At 36.8% G+C, this 20,177-nt stretch overlaps 1 protein-coding gene across 1 annotated transcript in view; it reads left to right on the forward strand.

Annotated features, from left to right (window-relative positions):
* The window catches only part of GAD1 (glutamate decarboxylase 1), a 31,895-nt gene extending 21,743 nt beyond the window's left edge, over positions 1-10,152 (forward strand). The window contains exons 13-17 of the mRNA XM_041403319.1: positions 1,839-1,917; positions 3,526-3,675; positions 5,006-5,113; positions 5,784-5,873; positions 7,347-10,152. Of these exons, the coding sequence (XP_041259253.1) occupies positions 1,839-1,917; positions 3,526-3,675; positions 5,006-5,113; positions 5,784-5,873; positions 7,347-7,520 (601 nt within the window). The 3' untranslated portion in view covers positions 7,521-10,152. The remainder of the gene's footprint in view (positions 1-1,838; positions 1,918-3,525; positions 3,676-5,005; positions 5,114-5,783; positions 5,874-7,346) is intronic.
* Positions 10,153-20,177: the final 10,025 nt, after the last annotated feature.

The raw sequence follows: 20,177 nt of genomic DNA on the forward strand, positions 1-20,177 counted from the left end.
AGTGTATGGAAGGACTGGCAGCAAAACCATGGGGACCTTTGTGTCACAAGGGCAGCAGCATGTGGTGTGGAGTACTCTGAAGCAGGAGAATCCTATCAACCTTTGCCCAGTCCAATTTACTTGTGACTCATGGCAACATGAGTTGACATAAGTCAGCATAGCAAAACAATTTTCTTAAGATACAGAGGTTTGGTCACAGGAGTTTGGCACACCCCTTTTGACCTGAGGTCAACCCTGAGGTGCTAATTAAGGCCATAATTTTAAGCAAATACAGAAAGCAGCAGGCCATGAAGCGTGAAATTATTTCTTTCCCAGTCAGCTATACAGATTTCAAACATGGGATGGGGCCCACGTGTACGGGGTAATGGCCTGTCACGGGCCCAGCTGGGGTCTGTTGATAACACAGGTTGTTCTTGGCCTGCTTGGACACACTGGCATGGAGGACTGGCATGCTGCCATGGCACAGAGCTGGGGTTGCCTGTGGTAGGACAGCCTCTGGCTGGGGCTGCACTGAGGAGAGAGTGACAGCTTCATGTCAAAATAAACCTAATGCTCCTTGTGAGGAATGACTTGAAACTGTCTTTGTTTGAAACCCTGAAAGTTGAATGATTGTGCTAAACTGAAGGCGTGGTGCTTTCAAAAGGAAATAAGTTGTTATGTAAATTACTTTTTCCTGAGTGCTTCATCTGAACTATTAGTGAAGTTTTTCTAAAAGATAAGTTTGAGCTATTTATCTGCTGGTTTGCATTGCATAAGCAGCCAATGTTAGATGAATGGTGAGCTCCCCAGGTACAGCACAGGCTGAACTGTTCTTTCAGCTGAGGGTGCTGCAGTCTAACCCAGCACCTACAGGGATTGGAATTGTATCTAGAAATCAGTGCTCCCCAGACTGGGGTGAAGACATCACTGTGTTGCTCAAAACAGCAAACCTGTGGTTGTGTCTGTATACTCTGAGAGCAGGGTGTAGAGAAGGAAATACCTTTTAATTTTCTTTCAACCACATTGTGAAAACACATGCACAGTCTGTGAAATACAATTATGCACTTTGCTTCTCTGGAACATGCAGTGAATCAAGGGGACGCTTGGTAATTAATTACTTGGGGTGAAAAGGTCAATGGATGTGCAACGTTGGCACATTTATTTCAGTGTCACCATTAAACTGTCGAGGAGAGTATGTTAAAATACAGAACATCTGTTTGACATGTAAATTAGGTGATCTTGTGCATTGAATTGTGTTTACATGTAAGAAATTTTAAGCTTTACATAGAGAATGGTAGGATAAGATGTACAGAGCCTTTTAACAGTCCCTGGGCTTGACAAGCAAGGGCTGTGGCTCTAACTGGGAAAGCAGGGAAGCATGCAGAACATCTTTTTATTTCCTTTCTATTTTTCCAGCAGCTGTTCAGTAAAGAACTGTATTCTCCCACAATTCATATTAGTCCCTTAATTGTCTGACATCCCCACATTCCCCATCAGTACCTTGAATCGATAGAACATATCACAGTGGTTTTGTTATTTTTATTAGTGCTATTTCTAGAAGAGAACTCTTCTGGGGATGATATTACTGTATCAGCTAATCAGTGTGATACTAATTAGCTGATATTAGTAATAATATAAAATAATCACAAGTCTGACATTGCAATGCTAGCATGAAAAAAATTTCCTTGCCTGGACAGCATAGCTGGGAAAGAAGACATTTAAGACAGCAATAATACCCATAGTGATATCATCATGGTCAAAACTCCATATATTTCCAGCTGAAAGCAGAAAACAAAGGTGACTGCTTCAGATTAAGTTTCTGTTTACCAGACCTATCTGAATGTGTAATTTTTTTGCAGAGCCAACTCAGTCACTTGGAATCCACACAAGATGATGGGAGTGTTGTTACAATGTTCTGCCATTCTTGTCCGGGAGAAGGTCTGCCTTATATTTAATAATTAAACATTACAAAGAAAACAAAAGTAAATATCAAGCCCTACTTTTAAAGAGGGTACTGCAAAATTTGTTTAATTTAAAAACTTCTTTTGGAAGGAATAATTGTGTGGATTTACACTGCGTTTTGGAAGTTGTTTTATCTGTCCTGTGGGGTTTGGCTTTTTTTAATTAAAGTTGTAGACAGCATGGGTCAGATCCTCACCTGTTGGATCTTTGCATATTATGATAGCAACAATAGAGACATGCTAACGTACTTCATCTGAGCACCTGCCCCATTGTTTCTATGATATATGGAACATAGGGCCTCAGTCTTAGTACTTGGTCACAGTCTAAACTGCTTAAGTAAGAAGCAAGTTTTTACCTTATGTAGTGGTTTAGAAGTTTCCCAGTTCTGTTGAAAAGGAAACATGCTGGTCTTATTATGACTCTTTGAGGACTAGCATCTAGATTCTTAGTTGCCATGAATTAAAGGAAAACCTTGTGTCCTGTATCTTTTAAGAAATACATATTTTTATTAAATGATAATAAAAGAAATCATATCATGTGTGGTATCATATGTGGGTAGGACTAATGATGTTGTCTACTGACCTCTTGTATGCCAATTGCTACTAGATGCACTTAGTTGAAGAAGTAATCCCTGTGTATAGAACTGGGATGGAGAGTTGGAAGTTGCAGCCCTAGGTCTGCCATTGCTCTTCCAACCAATCCATCTCTAAACTGAGGAGTGCAGCATTAGTTTCCCTTCATAAAACACATCTGTCAGAGGGAAGCACGAGCCTTTGTTTAGTGGCATGCATGCATGTGCCAGCTATTGCAGGATTTTGGCTAGAGTTTTTGTTCTCTATATGAGAACTTTGATAGGTGTTTTTGTATTTATGAGACACACTGGTGTCTTCAAGTTTCTTGCAAAAAACAGTTATAAACTCTAAAGGAAATGCAAACCATTTTAGAAATGTCACATGTAAGATCTCTGTGTAACGTACAGGAATTTGCTGCTCGGTGTTTCCACCAGGCGTTTTTACCAGTATTCCCTAGATTTCTGTTATTCTGTGAACCATATTTATTTATATGCAAAAAATGTCCAGTCTATGTCATTTGTGCTTATACTTATCACTAATGTTAAGTATCATAAAGCTGAACAACATACAAAGTTTAAACCTTCAATTAAGTTTTTCAGCTCCTTTTTGTGTAGCAATCTGTTGCACTGAGAGACCGCAGCTTTATTCTCATGTGTAATTTAACAAATTATAAATTTAAGTTTAAAGAACATAGCCTTACAAATTGAAGTGGGTAAAGCTAATATCACAAACTAAGTATCCAAATTAATCTGTGAATGTTTTCTCAGCGGGGTGTTTGTGTGTGTAAAATCATATGGCTACTCAGAGACTTCTAAGAGAACCACCTTAGGTTAATGAAATTAATTTTGTGTCTCAGGTTTGCAAAACAAGGTCAGTATGTTATAATATGTCCCATCAAAGAACAATCCTCCTGTACACGTTTGAAATACATTTTTATACATTATTAATGTGTACATTCTCTCATGCACAAATGCCAGGTAAGTCATATAAGCATACATGTTTTTTGTTGTAGGGTATTCTTCAAGGCTGCAATCAAATGTGTGCAGGCTATCTCTTCCAGCCAGACAAACAGTATGACGTCTCCTATGACACTGGAGATAAGGCAATACAGTGTGGTCGACATGTAGACATTTTCAAATTCTGGTTGATGTGGAAAGCAAAGGTAAATAACAAAAGCTTAGCTCAAAAACCAGAAATGCACTTATTTAATTTCTAAGTGTCATGTAATGGAATACTTCATTTTAACATAAATGCTTGTGTCATTACCATCTCTAAACACACAAATATCCAAGTATTGACTCAGAAAGGAACTATCTGAATTGTGGAACAATGCTAGCTGTCAGTAAATTTAGCTGGCAATTAGAAGAAAGATTTAAGTCGCTAGATGAGTCCTGCAGAAAAGCCACTGAGTGCAGGGCACCAAAATGATATCTTGTGATGTTCTACGCTTGGATACGTGTTTTGTCACAGATTACTTGTAACAGCAGAGCAGCCTTGATGACTTACAAGGGACCTTTGAACATGACATTTCAATGCATGGATTTTATAAGCAACTTTTTAACTTAAAACAAAGCCTTTTTCTGAGGAAGCGTTGCCCAAGTGACGATTCCACAGATGATTACCTGGTACTACTGTGGTGTGCCTGGATGGCTGAATTTAAGCATGGGCTTTTGTCCAGGCTTGCATGCTCACAAGATGAGGGCTCATGTAGTCAAGAAAACACATTCAATTTTTATTGCTTTATCTGTAGTCATCTCATTACTGTTATTCTTGATCTTCTGCTGGCAAAATGGGAATTCAGTTGGGTGACCTGTCCAGAGTCTAATTTAAAAAATATAACTGATATTAAATCTAATGATAAACTCTAAAATCATAAACCAATTTTTACTTTGGGAGAAAATGCTTGTTCTTCATTCATGTACAAAGTGTATTAAAAAAAAGCCCCAACTATTTATTATCAGTATTTATATATTTTTCTGGGATTATGACCTTGATAAGATATCAGTGGGTAGGCAAGTGACTCCTAGTAAATATATTGCAGACTTTTGCTTGCTGATTAAATGCACATTTCTAGCAAACTGTTCAGAGGAAATATTTTACTTCCTAATTCTTACACTTTCAACTGGGTTCCCATTCCAAGTTTCTGGTCTTTCAGCAGCAGCTGTGAAGCCAGGTCATAATATCCATAATATTTTTGGAAACCTGAAAAATATAAAAGGCCTAAAATAATCTACTAAAAATAGTGAAAGTCCTTGTTATTTTCATCATAAATTCTCTTAAAATGAGGCAAACCAAATAGTGACTTACAATTGGGCCACCGTTAGCCACTTTTTTACCATTGATTAACACTATTTTTAAGTTAAAAGAATTAATACTGATAAATGTGTTCTGCCTGAAAATATTTAAGAGTGAAACCTATCTGAAAAGGTGATTGCATTAGAGCAGGAAAAAAAATGACCATATAATGAATACCTACTTTCTTATTAAAATAGGGTACAGTAGGATTTGAAAATCAGATCAATAAATGCCTGGAGCTGGCAGAATATCTCTACACCAAAATCAAAAACAGAGAAGAATTTGAGATGGTTTTTGAAGGGCAGGTAAGTTGTTTTCACATATGTATGAGCCAAATCTGTCTTCATGCTTCTCACAGTTCTTCAAGACAGCTATGCATAACTGCTCTGATTTGCTAAAGAACTACATGACTATTAGGATCTGGGCAGATTTTTTTGTCAAATACATGTGGTTTTGTACTATAAATGTCAGGTTTATCTCCTCCTCTTCTGCAGAGGCCTACTCAGTTTAGGGCATGAAGATTACCTTAATACTACCTACTCATACTGAGATTATTAGTACACAACTGAGAATCTGCTGTTTTTACTGTATATTCTTTTGCAAGTGCCAGTACATAAACCTTTGGATCATAGTATAAATTTCATTTCCCTCTTTGCTAAGGAAAGCAAAATTGGGTTGCCCTTGCTGTGATCCTGAAAAACTGTTACTTATGGAACTGCACAAGGGTGAAAAGCATTTGCACTTCATTAGCAACCTAAATATTGCAAATGGGACAATGTATAGGGAGTCTAAGGCGGCAGAGGCAAGCAGCAGTACTGTAATCTATTTCTGTCTGTTTAACATGCAGGACTAGGAAAGTTAATACTGTATTTTGTCTTTCATGTCTGTGATAAAATATGCTACTGACTAGCCTTTAGTGGGGGACTGATCTGTATAATTTTTTTAATTGATGCATATGCTTGGTTCTTTTTCTAGCCAGAGCATACAAATGTATGTTTTTGGTATATTCCTCCAAGTCTCAGGGGCATGCCAGACTCTGATGAGAGAAGAGAAAAATTACACAGGGTAAGTATTTTTGGTCAAATGTAAAAAGATAATTCTAAATTCTGAGACATCAGTTCTCCATTGCTTGTTATGACCTTGATATTTGTTCACTTTTGTCTTTTATTTGTATTGATGCTCAAGTAATGTTTTCCCTATAGAAGCAGATTCAGAACATATTCAGTTATCCTGTGCTCACAAGTGTTACAAGCCTTCAAAAAGTAGCTAGGCCTACAGACATCAGGGTCTTTGGATAGGACAGCTTATTGACAAGAGGAACAGAAGGGTAATTGTTTGAAAATACTTGGACAGGTAAAGGACATGAAAACCTGTAAGTTCCTTCTCAGGTACTTATTTTGATTTTAAATGCCAATGCGTTAATGCATTTCAGTGAAAATGAATACCCTTTGGAGGACTTTGGGATACATTTATTTGAAGTGGTAGAGGAAAGTGAAGGTGTCATAGAAGCACCACCAGAAAAGATATGTTATGCAGGACTTGAGGGAAGCCAAATACAGTAATTGCTCTTTCCTCTGTGTGTGTGTGTGTGTGTGTGTGTGTGTGTGTTAAGGAAGGGAGAAGAATGAGCAAACTTGGGAGATTTTGTAGAGGATTTAATGACTGCATCACAATGGGGAAAGAGAATGGAAGAGAATAGAAATTCTTGGGTAAAATTCCTGGGTCAAGCCAGTCCCATGTTAGATAAAGAAATTGCCAAAAAAAGAGAGAATAGAGGAAGATAGAGGTAAGGAGTAAGAAACAGCAAGAGGGATGAAATATTTTATTTAACCCTGTTAAATGCTAGAGGACATCATAAAGCATTCTACAAAACAGAAAAAGAGCCAGACATCTGACCTTGCCTGGCAGAGAGCAGAGCAGGAGAATGAAGGTCTGGATGGAAAAACTGGGCTTAGTCAATACTAAATATTAAGACTGTCAGAACATTATTCCTTGTAAATTAAACCAAGGGAGTGAGATTGTGGTAAATGCACAGTACTGCAAAACTATTGGAAGGTTTCCATGGCTTATCCTAACAAAAAATATTCTTTATGACATAGATCTTGTTGAAAAATTTCCATTGTTGTCCCCACATACAAAATGCTTTGAGAATACATAATATTCTCATGGAAAACATCCACTACCCTCAAAAAGGTCTGGAGTGGACATTCATACAGAAGCAGAAAATGTTTCATCATGACAAAAATCTTCAGCACAAAGAAATGAGATATATATTTAATATATAAAATTATTACATAGCGAATACTCTAGGATACTATTAATTTGTAAATCAAAAATATGGATATTATTGTTGTCAATTTTCATTTAAATAGCCAATCTTACATATTTAGTTTTTCCAGCTTTTTCTTGTTACAGACAATTCTTATTAAAACAAATGCCTGTCAATTTATGTTTTCTGAATTAAGAAATGCTGTGATATACAAGCAAAAAATAATTATTTCTTCTTTCTTTGTCTTTTTTTTTTTTTTTATGATAAAGGTGGCACCAAAAATCAAGGCATTGATGATGGAGTCAGGTACCACCATGGTTGGCTATCAGCCTCAGGGCGATAAAGTCAACTTCTTCCGAATGGTCATCTCCAACCCAGCAGCAACTAAGTCTGACATTGACTTCCTCATTGAGGAAATTGAGAGATTGGGGCAGGAGCTGTAGTGCTTGAATGATCTATTTCTTGAATTCACTGTTTTCCAGCACTGGCTATTTTTTAAACCCGGTTCTGCAGAACATGTTTAAAGGAAATTCTCTTTCTGTAAGTTGCAATCTCCTAAGACATCCTTAAACAACTATAGGCTACTGAAATATATATGTATTGGTAGATCATATTATTGAGGGAAAATGTATTATCTTGAAGTTGAAGTACTATTGACTCTTACATTGGTCTTGTTTATTGTAGACAGCAGAAAATTAATAGGTATTAAAATAGCAAATTAAGAACTCTGCACAGTATATATGTACAGTATAAATAAATATATATAATTATATATATACATACATATATATATATATAAAGTGGTTATAAACTTAGATCAAAGCCACAGCATGTTTTCCACTTTAAGAAAATTAAGTTTTCCTTCAACAACTTTGATGTGGATAATGTGCTACAAGTTTTTCTGCCAGACAGAAATGGACATATAGAAACATTTCTAAAATGTAGATTCTTAGGAGCTAAAGAAAATGTATAACAGTATTAGATCTTATTGTTGGTGCTTTTCTCACGTACAAAACAGCAATCTCTAAGAGCACCTTTGAGTAAAATAGTTGTACTTGCCCTTTAGTGTCAAATCAGGGGATCACAGTAGCAGAGTCATTGTAACAGGTATATTATTGCTGTATTTTTAGAGGTTAATTTGTGTAGATTGTGTATATTATTGTTAAATTACTTTGTGTAAAAGGATTTAATGTAATAGTTTTACAGCAAGATAACTGTTTAATTGTAGGTATCTGAAATATTTGCTTATTTATATGCAGAGATTTACCATGCTGAAGAGTTGTCTTGTATTTTCTTCCGTTTGTAATGTAACCTATTTATATATTATTGAAGTTCTAAATAATGTTTATGGTATTTTAGTGTCTTTGTGAGCCAAAGAACAAATATGAAAATATTAGTTGACACTTTTGTTTAAATCCTAGTGCCCTTAAAGTAATAACTTACAGATAATTTTACTGAAGATAAGGAATTCTGACCTTGTGTATAGACTATGAAATTATGGGATCCCTTTAATCTATTAGAATTATTAGAAATTTCCGTTTTATTTATTGTAATGTCAGACTGTTCAGTGTTCTGAATGCTTTTCTAGTGAATATTGATTGCTAACCAAGGCCCCTGTTTTTGAGTTTTATTTCAGAACTGACCTCTGTGACCATTTTAACTAAATTCTGTGGGAGTTTTAACCAGCATCATTCTTTTAGTGAAATGTAATTCACTATCTGTTTGGAGTTTATAAAATAAATAAAACCAAAAGTAATCTCAGTATCTTTTAATACAACTAGCTTGTCCCAATAATTTCAACTGGTTAGTCTTTTCAAAGTATAGACACCAGATTCATCTGCAGCTTGATCAATTTTAATCATTAGATAATCAATATTACTGAGTGGAAAAGTCCATACTGGAAACAGAGTAGTGGAACAAAATGGAGATTCAATAATCCTCTGTTCACTGAGTTAGTGTCATGGTGATAAATGGTATATGCTAATTTCAAGTGTTTTCATACATGATTCTTTGCAAAGCAGTAATTAATTGCTTTTTCTCCCTCCCCTCCACCTTAGTAAAAAATTCAATTATTTTAGGAACTTTCAGTGAAATACAGTCATGCCATGCAGTTTTTGCAGTCTCTCTGGCCCCTGTCCATCCTGTGGAAGGACACCTACAGGCAAGAGAGATTTCCATCCTGCAGGTCCCACTGGCTGTCTTTTGAGGATGGTGTCTCATGTTTGTGGCTGTGTTAGCACAGGGAGAAGGAAGAAGCAGTTATGGAAAATGCTGTGTCCTACAGCACAGCCTTTCCAGCTTTTCATAGGACTCTTGCTTATTCCTCTTTCATAACCTTCTGTAACATCTTTTCTTCAAATTGAGTTGAATATAAAAATTGTCACTGACCTTTAGACTTATGAGTATGACTCAAAATAGATCTGCATTGTTACTTCATATCATTAAACCCCCTAGTAATCTTACCAATACACTATTTCTTTCATTAGGTTTTTTCAAGACAGTGTAGTTGGTTTCATGCCTTCTTGATCTTAAACCTCAATCTTCCTCATTTATAAGCCTATTGTATTACTGTGTATTCAATACTTGACGTTTCCTGATATAAACATCCATGCTGTATGACCTGAGGCCTGCAGTGCAGATGTAGTTGGCATAAACATTGACTTCAGTACTAACTTCCATGATATTGAATGCCATTCTTTATAGATATCAGCTATTCATCAAAACTAGAGGACCTCTCATTGAGAGCTGTTCTTAGAGTACAGAGAGAAGTTTGTTTTGAAGAAGCACAATGTCATATTTTTATTTCAGGCTTCTGTCTGAAATCTGGTCTCAGTTTTACTTTATTCAAAGGGCAGCTACAGAAGATTGAAAAAATTCTTTCAGACCTTCTTGTTCATGAGAAACAATAAGAGCGAATATAATTAATCCAAAGACATATAACTGGTGACTTAGTTTCACTAGAGGATTTTATGTCTTCCACACAAACACCATGGTTCTTATGATTTCCCCAGTTCTTAGGTGGGAGTTTCTGATTTCCTTCACCTCCCTTGCCAATAACAGTATTACTAAAGCTCTATCTTCATATTTTAACCTCGTGTAACCGGATCACCATCTCAATATTCTAATAGTAGTTTAATGTATCTGAGATGTTAGTTCTCCTTGAAGCATATAAACGAGGTGAAGAGAACCATCTTCATCCTGACCATGAAGCTGTAGGGAGGACCGTGGTACAGCTGATGGCATTCATACAGCATGGCCCTGACTCTTCTGGGATGGAGTCAGAGACAGATCTAGGGCTCCTCAGTGCACATATCATGTTTTGCTCACCAAAATGTCTGCTTCTTCCTTTTATGAAGTATATTGTGTTTTGAAGGTTAAAAGCATCAGAGGTTCTTCCTATTGCCGTTGATGGTTTGCAGCTAAGTGGGAATAATGGAGCTCCTCCTGCTTTCTTTGGAAGCAAGACAGTTAATGCATAGGTGTTGTCTCTAAAGATAGAGGGCTTAGATTTATCTTCCTACCCTCTGCATTTATCTTGCTTTTCTGCAGTGTTGTGTCTTGACACAGATGACCACAATTGGATTTTTGCAAAGCTTTTGATTCTAATATCAGACTCTGGGGTGTTTTCCTATCACATATACTGTGTTTAACAGGCACCATGCTCGTATTAATTTCTGACTTGGTTAACTGATTTTAACAGAGCAGTTACAGTCATTATTGAGAAAACTCATCTCTTTTCTTATTAGGTCATTTCCATCTGAATAATATGCCACAGCTTCTCAGATTAATGCTGACCTGGAACTTTCCTTCTTTTAAATCCATATACTATTGACTGTGAGAGATTAGAATGTATGGATATACAGGATTATTGACTAATGTAAAGCATTTTAATTCCAGGTGAGCAACTTTGTTTTTCTGAGGTTTAAAATACACTCTGAGCTAGCAATTTTACCTTTAAAATCACAGGGACAATCACTGTAACTTTGCATGGGTGAATTCAGATCAATTAAACAATAGGCAAAATCTTAGCTGAACAGGTAGCTGCAGTGCTTATGAACTGATATAATTTATTTGGAAAAGACTGACCACTGGACAAAAATCAAGAGCAGCTGGTGATTTTGAATGATAAAAATTCTGATTGTGTTGTTAAAGGTAATTTTTAGAGAAGATAGATTATACCATTCATGGCAGAGAGCCAGAAGCAGGGGCCTTGGGAATAATCCAGAATTTTAAAATCATCATGAAGTTAGCTCATAATCTGTTTTTTGAATGGTGACAAATATGAAGAGATTTTTTAAACAGAATCTCTGTTTTGTGGTTTAAGAAATGTTGAAGTTATAAAGAAGTTATGCAATGCAGTTTTAATTTTTCAATAAAAGTTTATCTTAAAAATTACTAATTTGTCTCATAATTTTTGTGAGATATTTTGTTTCCTTAAGAATATGAGACAAAAGCTATGCAACATTATCCTTTGCCTTAAAAATAGTAAGGCAAATATTAAGGCAACTATTTAATTTTAATTGTGGATTGAATGTGAGCTTGTAGCAACAGAGACTGAGGAAGAACCACCAGCACAGAACCTTGGTCGGTTTGGACAGGATTGTTGAGACATTAGTAATGTGTGTAATATGAAAAATGTGCTTTAAAATCTTGGATTCTAGACCATGTTTGGGGTAACCCACTATTCTCTTGTAGGAGATTAAATAATTTTATTTTTTTACACCAAAGAGATTGAAAAATAAGAGAACATTTTGAATTCATTAAAGTATAAAATTATTTTTTTCATGGTGTAGATATATTCTGATTAATTGCTGCTCTATGCATTATCTATAGAACTGTCACTGATTTTAACGGTATATAGGACACTTTATTTTGATTGCTTTAGGGGAGGATGAACATCCTTCAAGTAGGATGAGATTTCTTAAGAACAGTTTTATTTCCAAGTTAAATATTTCATGAAGCAAATTAGTCACGAGAAAAATACATGCAAGAAACTTATTAAGTCAATTAGTGTAGCATACAAACGCCATCAAGTAAAGGACTAAAAATTATGGAGGATGTTTGTATGGTGTGAGTATTAAGGAATGTTCAGCTTACTCACAGACTGGTCAGTAAAGTGTTAGGACCAAACCAAGGCTGTGTGTAGTTAGCACAGCTCTCTGTGGTCAACAGAATTACACCTGCCTGGATTTCTTCTGCAGTGTTCTATAATTTGCAAGTCATGACAGTTATGCTGAGGGTGATGATACATTAATTGGGAGCACTGTTCACTCAAACAGCAACTAAGTGAGGAGGAGATGAGAAGATGCAAGCACTGTCTGAAAGCAAAAGATGGAAGGAAGGATGGCTGCAAAACACAGAAGGATTTCTGTTTCCTTTGAGTATTTGAAAGAATCAGACTTTTGGACAAAGCAAAATTAAAATTTTGGTTAGAAGAAAAGGTAAGATACAAGAAGGGTATTTTATTTAGACCTGGTAAAGACTGAGAAAAGTTCTGGTTGTCTGCTTTAATAGATCTACCTACTGGGGAAAAATGGAGCATTGTTTAGTAATGTTGATAACAGAAAAAGCTGAAGACCTTGAGTTATTTCTGCTATGTATAAGTACTCTGTTCCGCACCTGAATGTAATTATTTCAGGTTGGATAAGTATACTTGAGATGTATATTTGTGAGTGTATTTATATGCATTGGTAAAAATGAGAAGAATGTGTACATGCCTTACATTCTCAGTGTGTATCAGAAAAAATTAAGTTTTGCTGATTTGATGTGGGAATTACTGTATAAAAATGTATGGCCTTGTTTTTTGTGGAAAGGTGTTGTGTGAGCACAAATATGTAAGATCAATGCAGATGATAGGAAATGGAAAAAAAACCTAAGTTTGACATTCAAGAAAACCTAGAAAAAATGTCACTACAAGCAAAATCAAGACATGTAAGTACAATTATTTTAGCTTAGATTATAGAAGTCTATCATCTGTGACCACAGTGTAAGCTGGTTCTACTCGGTGTGACATCATTAAGAATTTAAATTATGCTGGTGCATAAAGCAGGTATGTTGGCCTTCCCAAAAACAGAAACTTGAATGCTACTTTAAATCCAACAGGTGAAAATGTCTCTAAAAAGCAATGTGAGAAAGGCATAAGACATTTCTCATTCAGTGTCAAATGCTATTTATATTTTCTAAAGTTTGCCTGTATTATAAATTACATTCACTGTTTAACACATTGCCTTATTAGGACCTCCCATGGGCATCAGCCAAAAAGGCCATTAATCTCAATTAGGCTTCTTCCTTTACTTTTGGGAAGGTTGCCCGCAGGGTAAGACTGACATTTGTTCTCATGGATATACATCCAGTCTTTTCACTAGATAAATTCTTTATTTCCATTAGTTTGAGGCTTTTTGTGGTTCCTTGTTGCATTTTCTGGCTGTGAGCACCCTCTGAAGCCAGGGCCCTTACTGACTGTCTCTCTCAGGTGATTCAGTCTCCTGCCACACTCACAGCACTGGCCATCACTAAGCACACTAGCACAGCTCTTGATTATCTCGAGGAGTACAGCTTCACTGGGCAGCAGGATGAAATCTCCACATGCTGGGTTTAACAGTGCTGAACTAAAGAACCACAGTTGTTTTGATTACAGCAGGATTTCCTATTTGTGAAAAAAAAATACTTTTACTAATTTGTTATAACCACAACTCTTAATAAGTCATTGTTTTAAATTTGCCAGAAGTTGTGCTGCTACAATAATTCACTGTGTTCACTTATCTTGGTTGCACTTTAAACTCTATTACTTGTACCTGACTCAGTTATGTTTCAGGGGTACTATATTTCTTCATACTGTTTTGAACATCATGGTTCTTCTATTAGTCTACAATTTTTCAAGAAGAGGTGTGGGGGATTTTCCCACTACAAAAGAATCAAGGTTCATTTCCATGCCGTAAATACCCCATATCAGTGAGTAGTTGTTAATTTTTACTCAGTCATAGCAAATGTAGATGTAATTATTCTGTAGGTATAAATTAAATACCGGCATTATCTTATTGTATAATGTGATGCATCTTCTTTTGTCTTCCCAAGAATATGAGACCTGTCTTTTTGCAAGCTATGATGTGAAGTCCCAGATTGCTAATTGTGACCTGGCTCCCTGGCAGTAAGAACTGTAATTGCCATCACACAGCTCCCTCTGCTTCCTGAAGTGAGTGTGTGCAGACTGATTCCAGCATTACAGCTTGTGTTGCAAGCTCTTTAAAGAAGTTTAAAAAAATTTCTTCCTTTCAAATACATCAACATTACTTTAAAAACAACTACTAGGCTAGTAATTGCTACAATTTTCCTTCCCTAAAAGCCTAGCGTTTTTTTCCTCTCAGAAATTCTGTGACTACAGTGTAAATAATTATGCTTAGCTATTGTTGAACGACTTAAGAACTCATGTTAATTTTCTATATGTAATGCTGCTATAATTGTACAATTACTGCTGTACTGGAAGCAGGCCAGAGGTGGAATAGAGGTTCTCAGGGGAATTTGAAGGCTCTCTCATTTATTCTGTAGCTCAGACCAGAGCTGTCTCCATTAAGCTGGCAAAGTGGTCAAAAAAAGGAATTTAAATCACTGGATTATACAATAGAGAATTGATTGGATTCTCAGAGAAATGTGCATGGCTTGAATTTCCAGCAGGAATTCCTGTTCCCCTCTAGTCTTTTAGCAAATACATTTTAAGTTAAAAGAGCTTCTACAAACATGGGACCCTTACTTGGGACCACGCCCTCCGTTTAGAGTTTATGTACTGAGCTACTAATTAATCTATCTACCTAGGTAATTTCTAAAAAGGCACAATACAAATGTACATTTTGTCCTGGGGTGACTTTTATGATGCTTGTACCCCATCCATCTGTTTAGCCCAGAAATAAGTTTTGCACCCTTAAGACTGGTTCTGAGAGCAAAGTGGGGGAGAAGCAGCTCAGAATTTGTTATCAGGAGCTGCACTTGCTCCCCTGCATCCTACTCCTGGACTGTGCTGTCTGCAGCACAGACAGTGAGAGAGAGCTCTCCCATGCTTTTAGTCGGTTTTTAGCTAGCTGAGGCAGTGAATTTCCTGGACTGCAATGTTTCATTTTCTTGGAACTGTTCAAATCTGCTCTGGACTGAAAACCCAGAAGAGCACCAGGAGCTCACACCTGTGGCCACCAGGGTCTGGGATGCTGCATTCCAGCACTGGAGCAAATGATAGCAGACTGAGCAAGCTGAGCTACAGCCCATGAAGGGAACTTGCTGAGTTTGTCATCTCTTTGGGGCAGTGAGAGGTTTTATTGTTCAATATTGTTCAATTTTTTTGTGCTGGTGTATGCTTTGCCTGTTAAATAAATAGATTTTTTCACTTTTCTCTAAGGTAATCTTTTCCTGAACCAGCTGGGGGAGAGGCTGCTTGAATCTGCTTTTCTAGAGGAGCCCCTTTGGAGGTTTTCTCTCAAATTTGCCTTAAACCAGAACAGTCTCTAGGCTTGTGACAACAAATTATTCTGTAAATACAGGACACCCACAAAATTTTAGAAGTAAATAATATTTTATCTATTATCTGTCTTCCCAGCATTCCATATTTCTCATCCTTCCAGTGGATGGATCAATACATCCTCTCAAATGTGTGTATAGTGGAGAGAGAGTGTACAAGGAAAGCTTCTGTGCTAGGCTGCCAAACCTGTTCCTTACACCCATCTTTGAATGGAAGACCAGATTGTGAGGTTGTTCTAACACAAGAAAAAAAAAAAAACAAACCACCAGGTTGTCTTGGGTACAAATTAAAAGGGAAAGAGAACTGGTACCAAAGGACAGTCACACAGGGCTAATTTCAAAATAGTAAAGTTGTCCAGCAGGCAGAAAGGAAATGTACAGTACACTTCTGGCTGAATAATTTACAAAGTGGTAAAACATCAGAAGAAGCCAAGAAATAATTTGATACCACTTAAGTGATGCTGATTGCATATAGTTTGAAATAGACTCCAGCATAGAATGTGTTATTTTGTAGGAATAAATAGATATGTAGATTAATATCTACCAGTCCTTATTGCTTATTTATATAGTTTTAGATGCATAAGTTTTTTCTGGCAGTAATATCTTTTCATTACATCCACAGGCACTAGGAACCTTTTTTACCATCTACATCACTCAGCAAAGGGCACTAAGAGGAATTATGTAGAGAGGTAAAGCTTCTACCCACTTTTTTAACTTATGTTTAACTATGTTAAGTCAGGTTAATTTGCTAATAGTGTTGATGTCTATCAAATTGGGTGTTCGTTTCCTAGGCTAAATAATACATGTTTCATTATTAAAATTTGAAATGGCAAAGGGCAAAGTTAAACAGTGAAAAATAAACTGCATAGAAATAGACGTGTAGAAGCAAGTAATGTGAGCTAACAGATTATTCTGTCTCTATGTGATTTGAGTCTGATGTGCTCTCTGAAATGCAGATTCAGCAATCTGAGCAGCTATTCAGCAGTTACAACAAAGAATACCAAGGATTTAGAAAAATTGAGGCCCATTTGCCTATTACACTGTAAAATCAGGCTTTTATCCTAGTTGACAAGAACCTACCTATTTGGTAGGTTCTTGTCAACTAAAACCAAGTCATATTCAGACTTTGACAATTCTAAAAAATAAATCAATCACTGTTTGAAAATCTTTTACATAGTAAATTTGCAGAATCTTCTCATGGAGAACTGGATGCATATCTCTAAATCAGACAAATATCTTAATCAGTTACTATATAAGAAATGAAGAAAACAAAATAAAATAATAGATTTAAAACATGCATATAAAATATAACAAATGTTAGAAATATTTTACCCAGAGTATTTTGATTTTACATTCTTTTGTTATACACCTCATCCCACAAATAGCTTTTAAGTTACCTTATAAATTGAGGATCTTTATAATTTCTTTCGTATTTATCCGTGCTCTATAAGCCACATTGTAATTGTAGCTGGTTTTATGAGCCTGCATCTTTTGTAGGTCTCTGGACTTGGTAACGTTTTATAAGATGCAGCTGTTGAACTGCTTTTAGCTGGTTCAGTAATAGTTGCAATTGTTTTGCAGTTGACTGTATTTCCTGGGATTTAGTTGGTTTGTTATTTAAAAACAACAACAACAAAATAGGAAACCGTTGATAAATTACATTCCTAATTTATGCAGTTGTATTGTAATCTGTTGATGGCTCTCTAACAGATCAAGACTTAACAGCATAAATAAAGAGGTAGTTTAGAACCTAACATTAAAAAAAAAGTGACTTCACCCTGGTGTAATGCTATTGAATTTTAGTGCAGTTACACATAGGAAAATTAAAGTGAAACTGAATGAACTAGAACCAGGTGTACTGCCCTGGTTCTAAAAGGGATGTGACTATAGTAGAAGAAAAAAGTAGTTTAGGGAAAAAAATAAGGTCAGGGTGATCACGAGAGATGCTCTGCATCCCTTTTGTCAGCCTGCACCTTGGTTTCCAGCTACAATTTCAGGGTCATATTTCATGGGTGAACATCAAACAACTTTAACCTGCCAGAGTTTGCTGTTGTGGTACAGCTGCACGTAATGGTGTAAGAATGGTGGGCACTGTAATTCCTCTGTCACTACTCAGGTTATATTGTCCAAGACCCCTATTCAGGATCATGTCCAGATTTCTTTTGAGTATCTCTAAGGATGAAGAATGAGGATGAATCTGATATCTGGTGTCTTCTATTTTCCTTCAGTATGTGATGGTGAAACCTAAGCACATACCTGGAAGTGAGAGTAGATTATTCCACTTGCAGTTTGGAGGGAGACCTGACTGGAAAAGTAAGACTGTCTTCCAAAATTGTGTTCGTGTTCTCAAATTAGTTGTGTTTGGATCTGTTTCAACAACTTTGCTAACACATTGCATTAAACAATTTTCAATCACAACTTTTTGAGGCAACTAGAAACTAACCTCTGTTTTTCTTTTGTTTGCTTTTTAACTGAGTGGGATTATCTAAGCTGTTACCCATACTACAGTAATTAATTCAAAAGCTCTCTAATATCTGTTTCTCATTATGACAGAGTTAGGTCATGAATTGTGTATTAAAAAAAAAAAAAGAAACAACTGTAACAAATAAGAGTCACTGTTCCAAGATGTCTGTGTAATTTTGCATTTTGACTGCATTTTGCACTGATCAGACTTCAAAATTTCTACTTTCCAGTTCACATTTTCCCAGCTTAGTCCTGTATAAGGGACATATTAAAGACTGAGCAAAAGGGAGTAGCTAGTTTTACCAGGGAAGGTACAAGGAGATAAAACAAGGTTAAACTGAGATGAGCTAGAAACCCCCTACAAATCTTACACTGTATATTTTAAAAGACAAAATGGGCTTGTACAAAATGGAGACATATTGGAAATAGACCCACTACCTTTGATAGTCTAATATGAAAAAGTACAACTCTAAAGCTTGTGTCAGGAGCCCCCAGCCAGTAGATTTTCTGTTTCCCACTGGGCTTTCAGTAGTCATTGAAGAGAAGCAGTAAGAAGAAGCAGCTGGAGAGAAGGCCATGGGGGCAAAACTGAGCACACAGGTGTTCAGGTGAGCACAGGTCTCACCTCAAGATCTGGATCTGAGAATTGCCTGTGGCTGTAAGCCTGTGCTTCTTCCAGGTCCTGCTGGATCTGGGCCTTAGCCTGCAATTTCTGCTTCTTGCAGCACTCATGTTCCTTTTCTAAGCAGTTCTGTGGCTTCCATCAAAGCCAGTGGGTAAACTGCCTTTCCTCTGCTCGTTTTTGGCTGCAGCAATTTCCTCTGTGCTTCTGTTTGTTAGTCTCTTTATGGTGACCGCAATTTTTCCCCTTCATGCTGACTTAAGTAGGAAAAAATTTCAAATTATCATCTGTTCTCAATTTTCTTCAGCCATTTAACTCTTTCTATCCAAGATGTTGTTTTGCTTAGCAGATTATTGGCCCAAATTCCTGTTCCAAGAGTATCTGGGCCTAGGACAACATCCAAGTTTGTGCTGGAGGTTAAAAGCCCTGTGTAACATCACACAGTTCACTGAATCTGACACCACATCAAGAAAAGACACCCAGAGAAATACACTTGGTAGGTGATGTCTGTCCCTGACAACAAATGAAACATCTTCCAGAAACATCTTTGAAAGTCCTACTAATGCCTTGTACATCCCTGCTCTCTCTAAAGTCACACTCTAACGCTATCCTATAAGTCAGAAGGAAGGAAGCCCTCATGGGTAAGGTTCAGTCATTTTTGTGAATAACACCACACTCTTCCCAGTGTGTTGTAGAATAAAAGCATGTCCATACGTTCAAGGAGGTAGTGCTGGACTCAAACTTGGCTCCAGTAGTGATATACCCAGAACAGCTAGAGGAGGAGTCAGTGCCAGCAGGAATAAAGGGGCAGCTCCAGAAACTGGCTGGGTCTTTCCAAGTGGTGCTATATCACCAGTCCTGTCAATTGCACTGACACCTGCAAATCCCATCTCGGAATAAATAAAAGCTATTCCAGCACATCTAGCTGGGCTCACCAGCTCTTGTTTCCCAAACTTTGTGCTTGCTGAGAAATGAATCTGATCAGGTGGCATTAGCAAGGGCCATTGAATCATTCTTGTCAGCAGTATGGGAAAGCATGGTTGTTCTGTGTCACTTGGCTTTCAGTGCAGTGATTTCAGATGACAAAGTGCTCATTTGATTTTTAAGCTCAACACATGGGTGACATCCTCAATTGCTGCCCTCGGGACGCTGCAGAAAGCAGGGAGAGCTCCATCTGCCTGCAGTGAAATGGAAACCACATCAAACAGATGCTTGGCCAGGGACAGTGATTCTTGTCACAAACTGCACTTTAACTTAGTTTAATGTATCTAGGTAGCTGTGAAAATTACTTCTGGCACTTTTTCTCATGCTATAACTCATTGGTTTTGCTAATTCACCCAGGAAGTTGTTTAGCATTTCCTCTATGGAAGTTGTGCCAAGAGCACTCATATAGCCAGGAAAGGAAGGATTAACCTAATTAGTATGTTCTCATTAGTACATATGAGAAAACAGAAATTCCAGGGTTTTTTTGGAGAATGGTTGGGTGCTGCATTGGGTTGACACTGCTTTCTGA

This window comes from Onychostruthus taczanowskii, unplaced genomic scaffold (genome assembly GCF_017590055.1).
Source record: "Onychostruthus taczanowskii isolate IOZ18803 unplaced genomic scaffold, ASM1759005v1 scaffold20, whole genome shotgun sequence".
NCBI lineage: Eukaryota > Metazoa > Chordata > Aves > Passeriformes > Passeridae > Onychostruthus > Onychostruthus taczanowskii.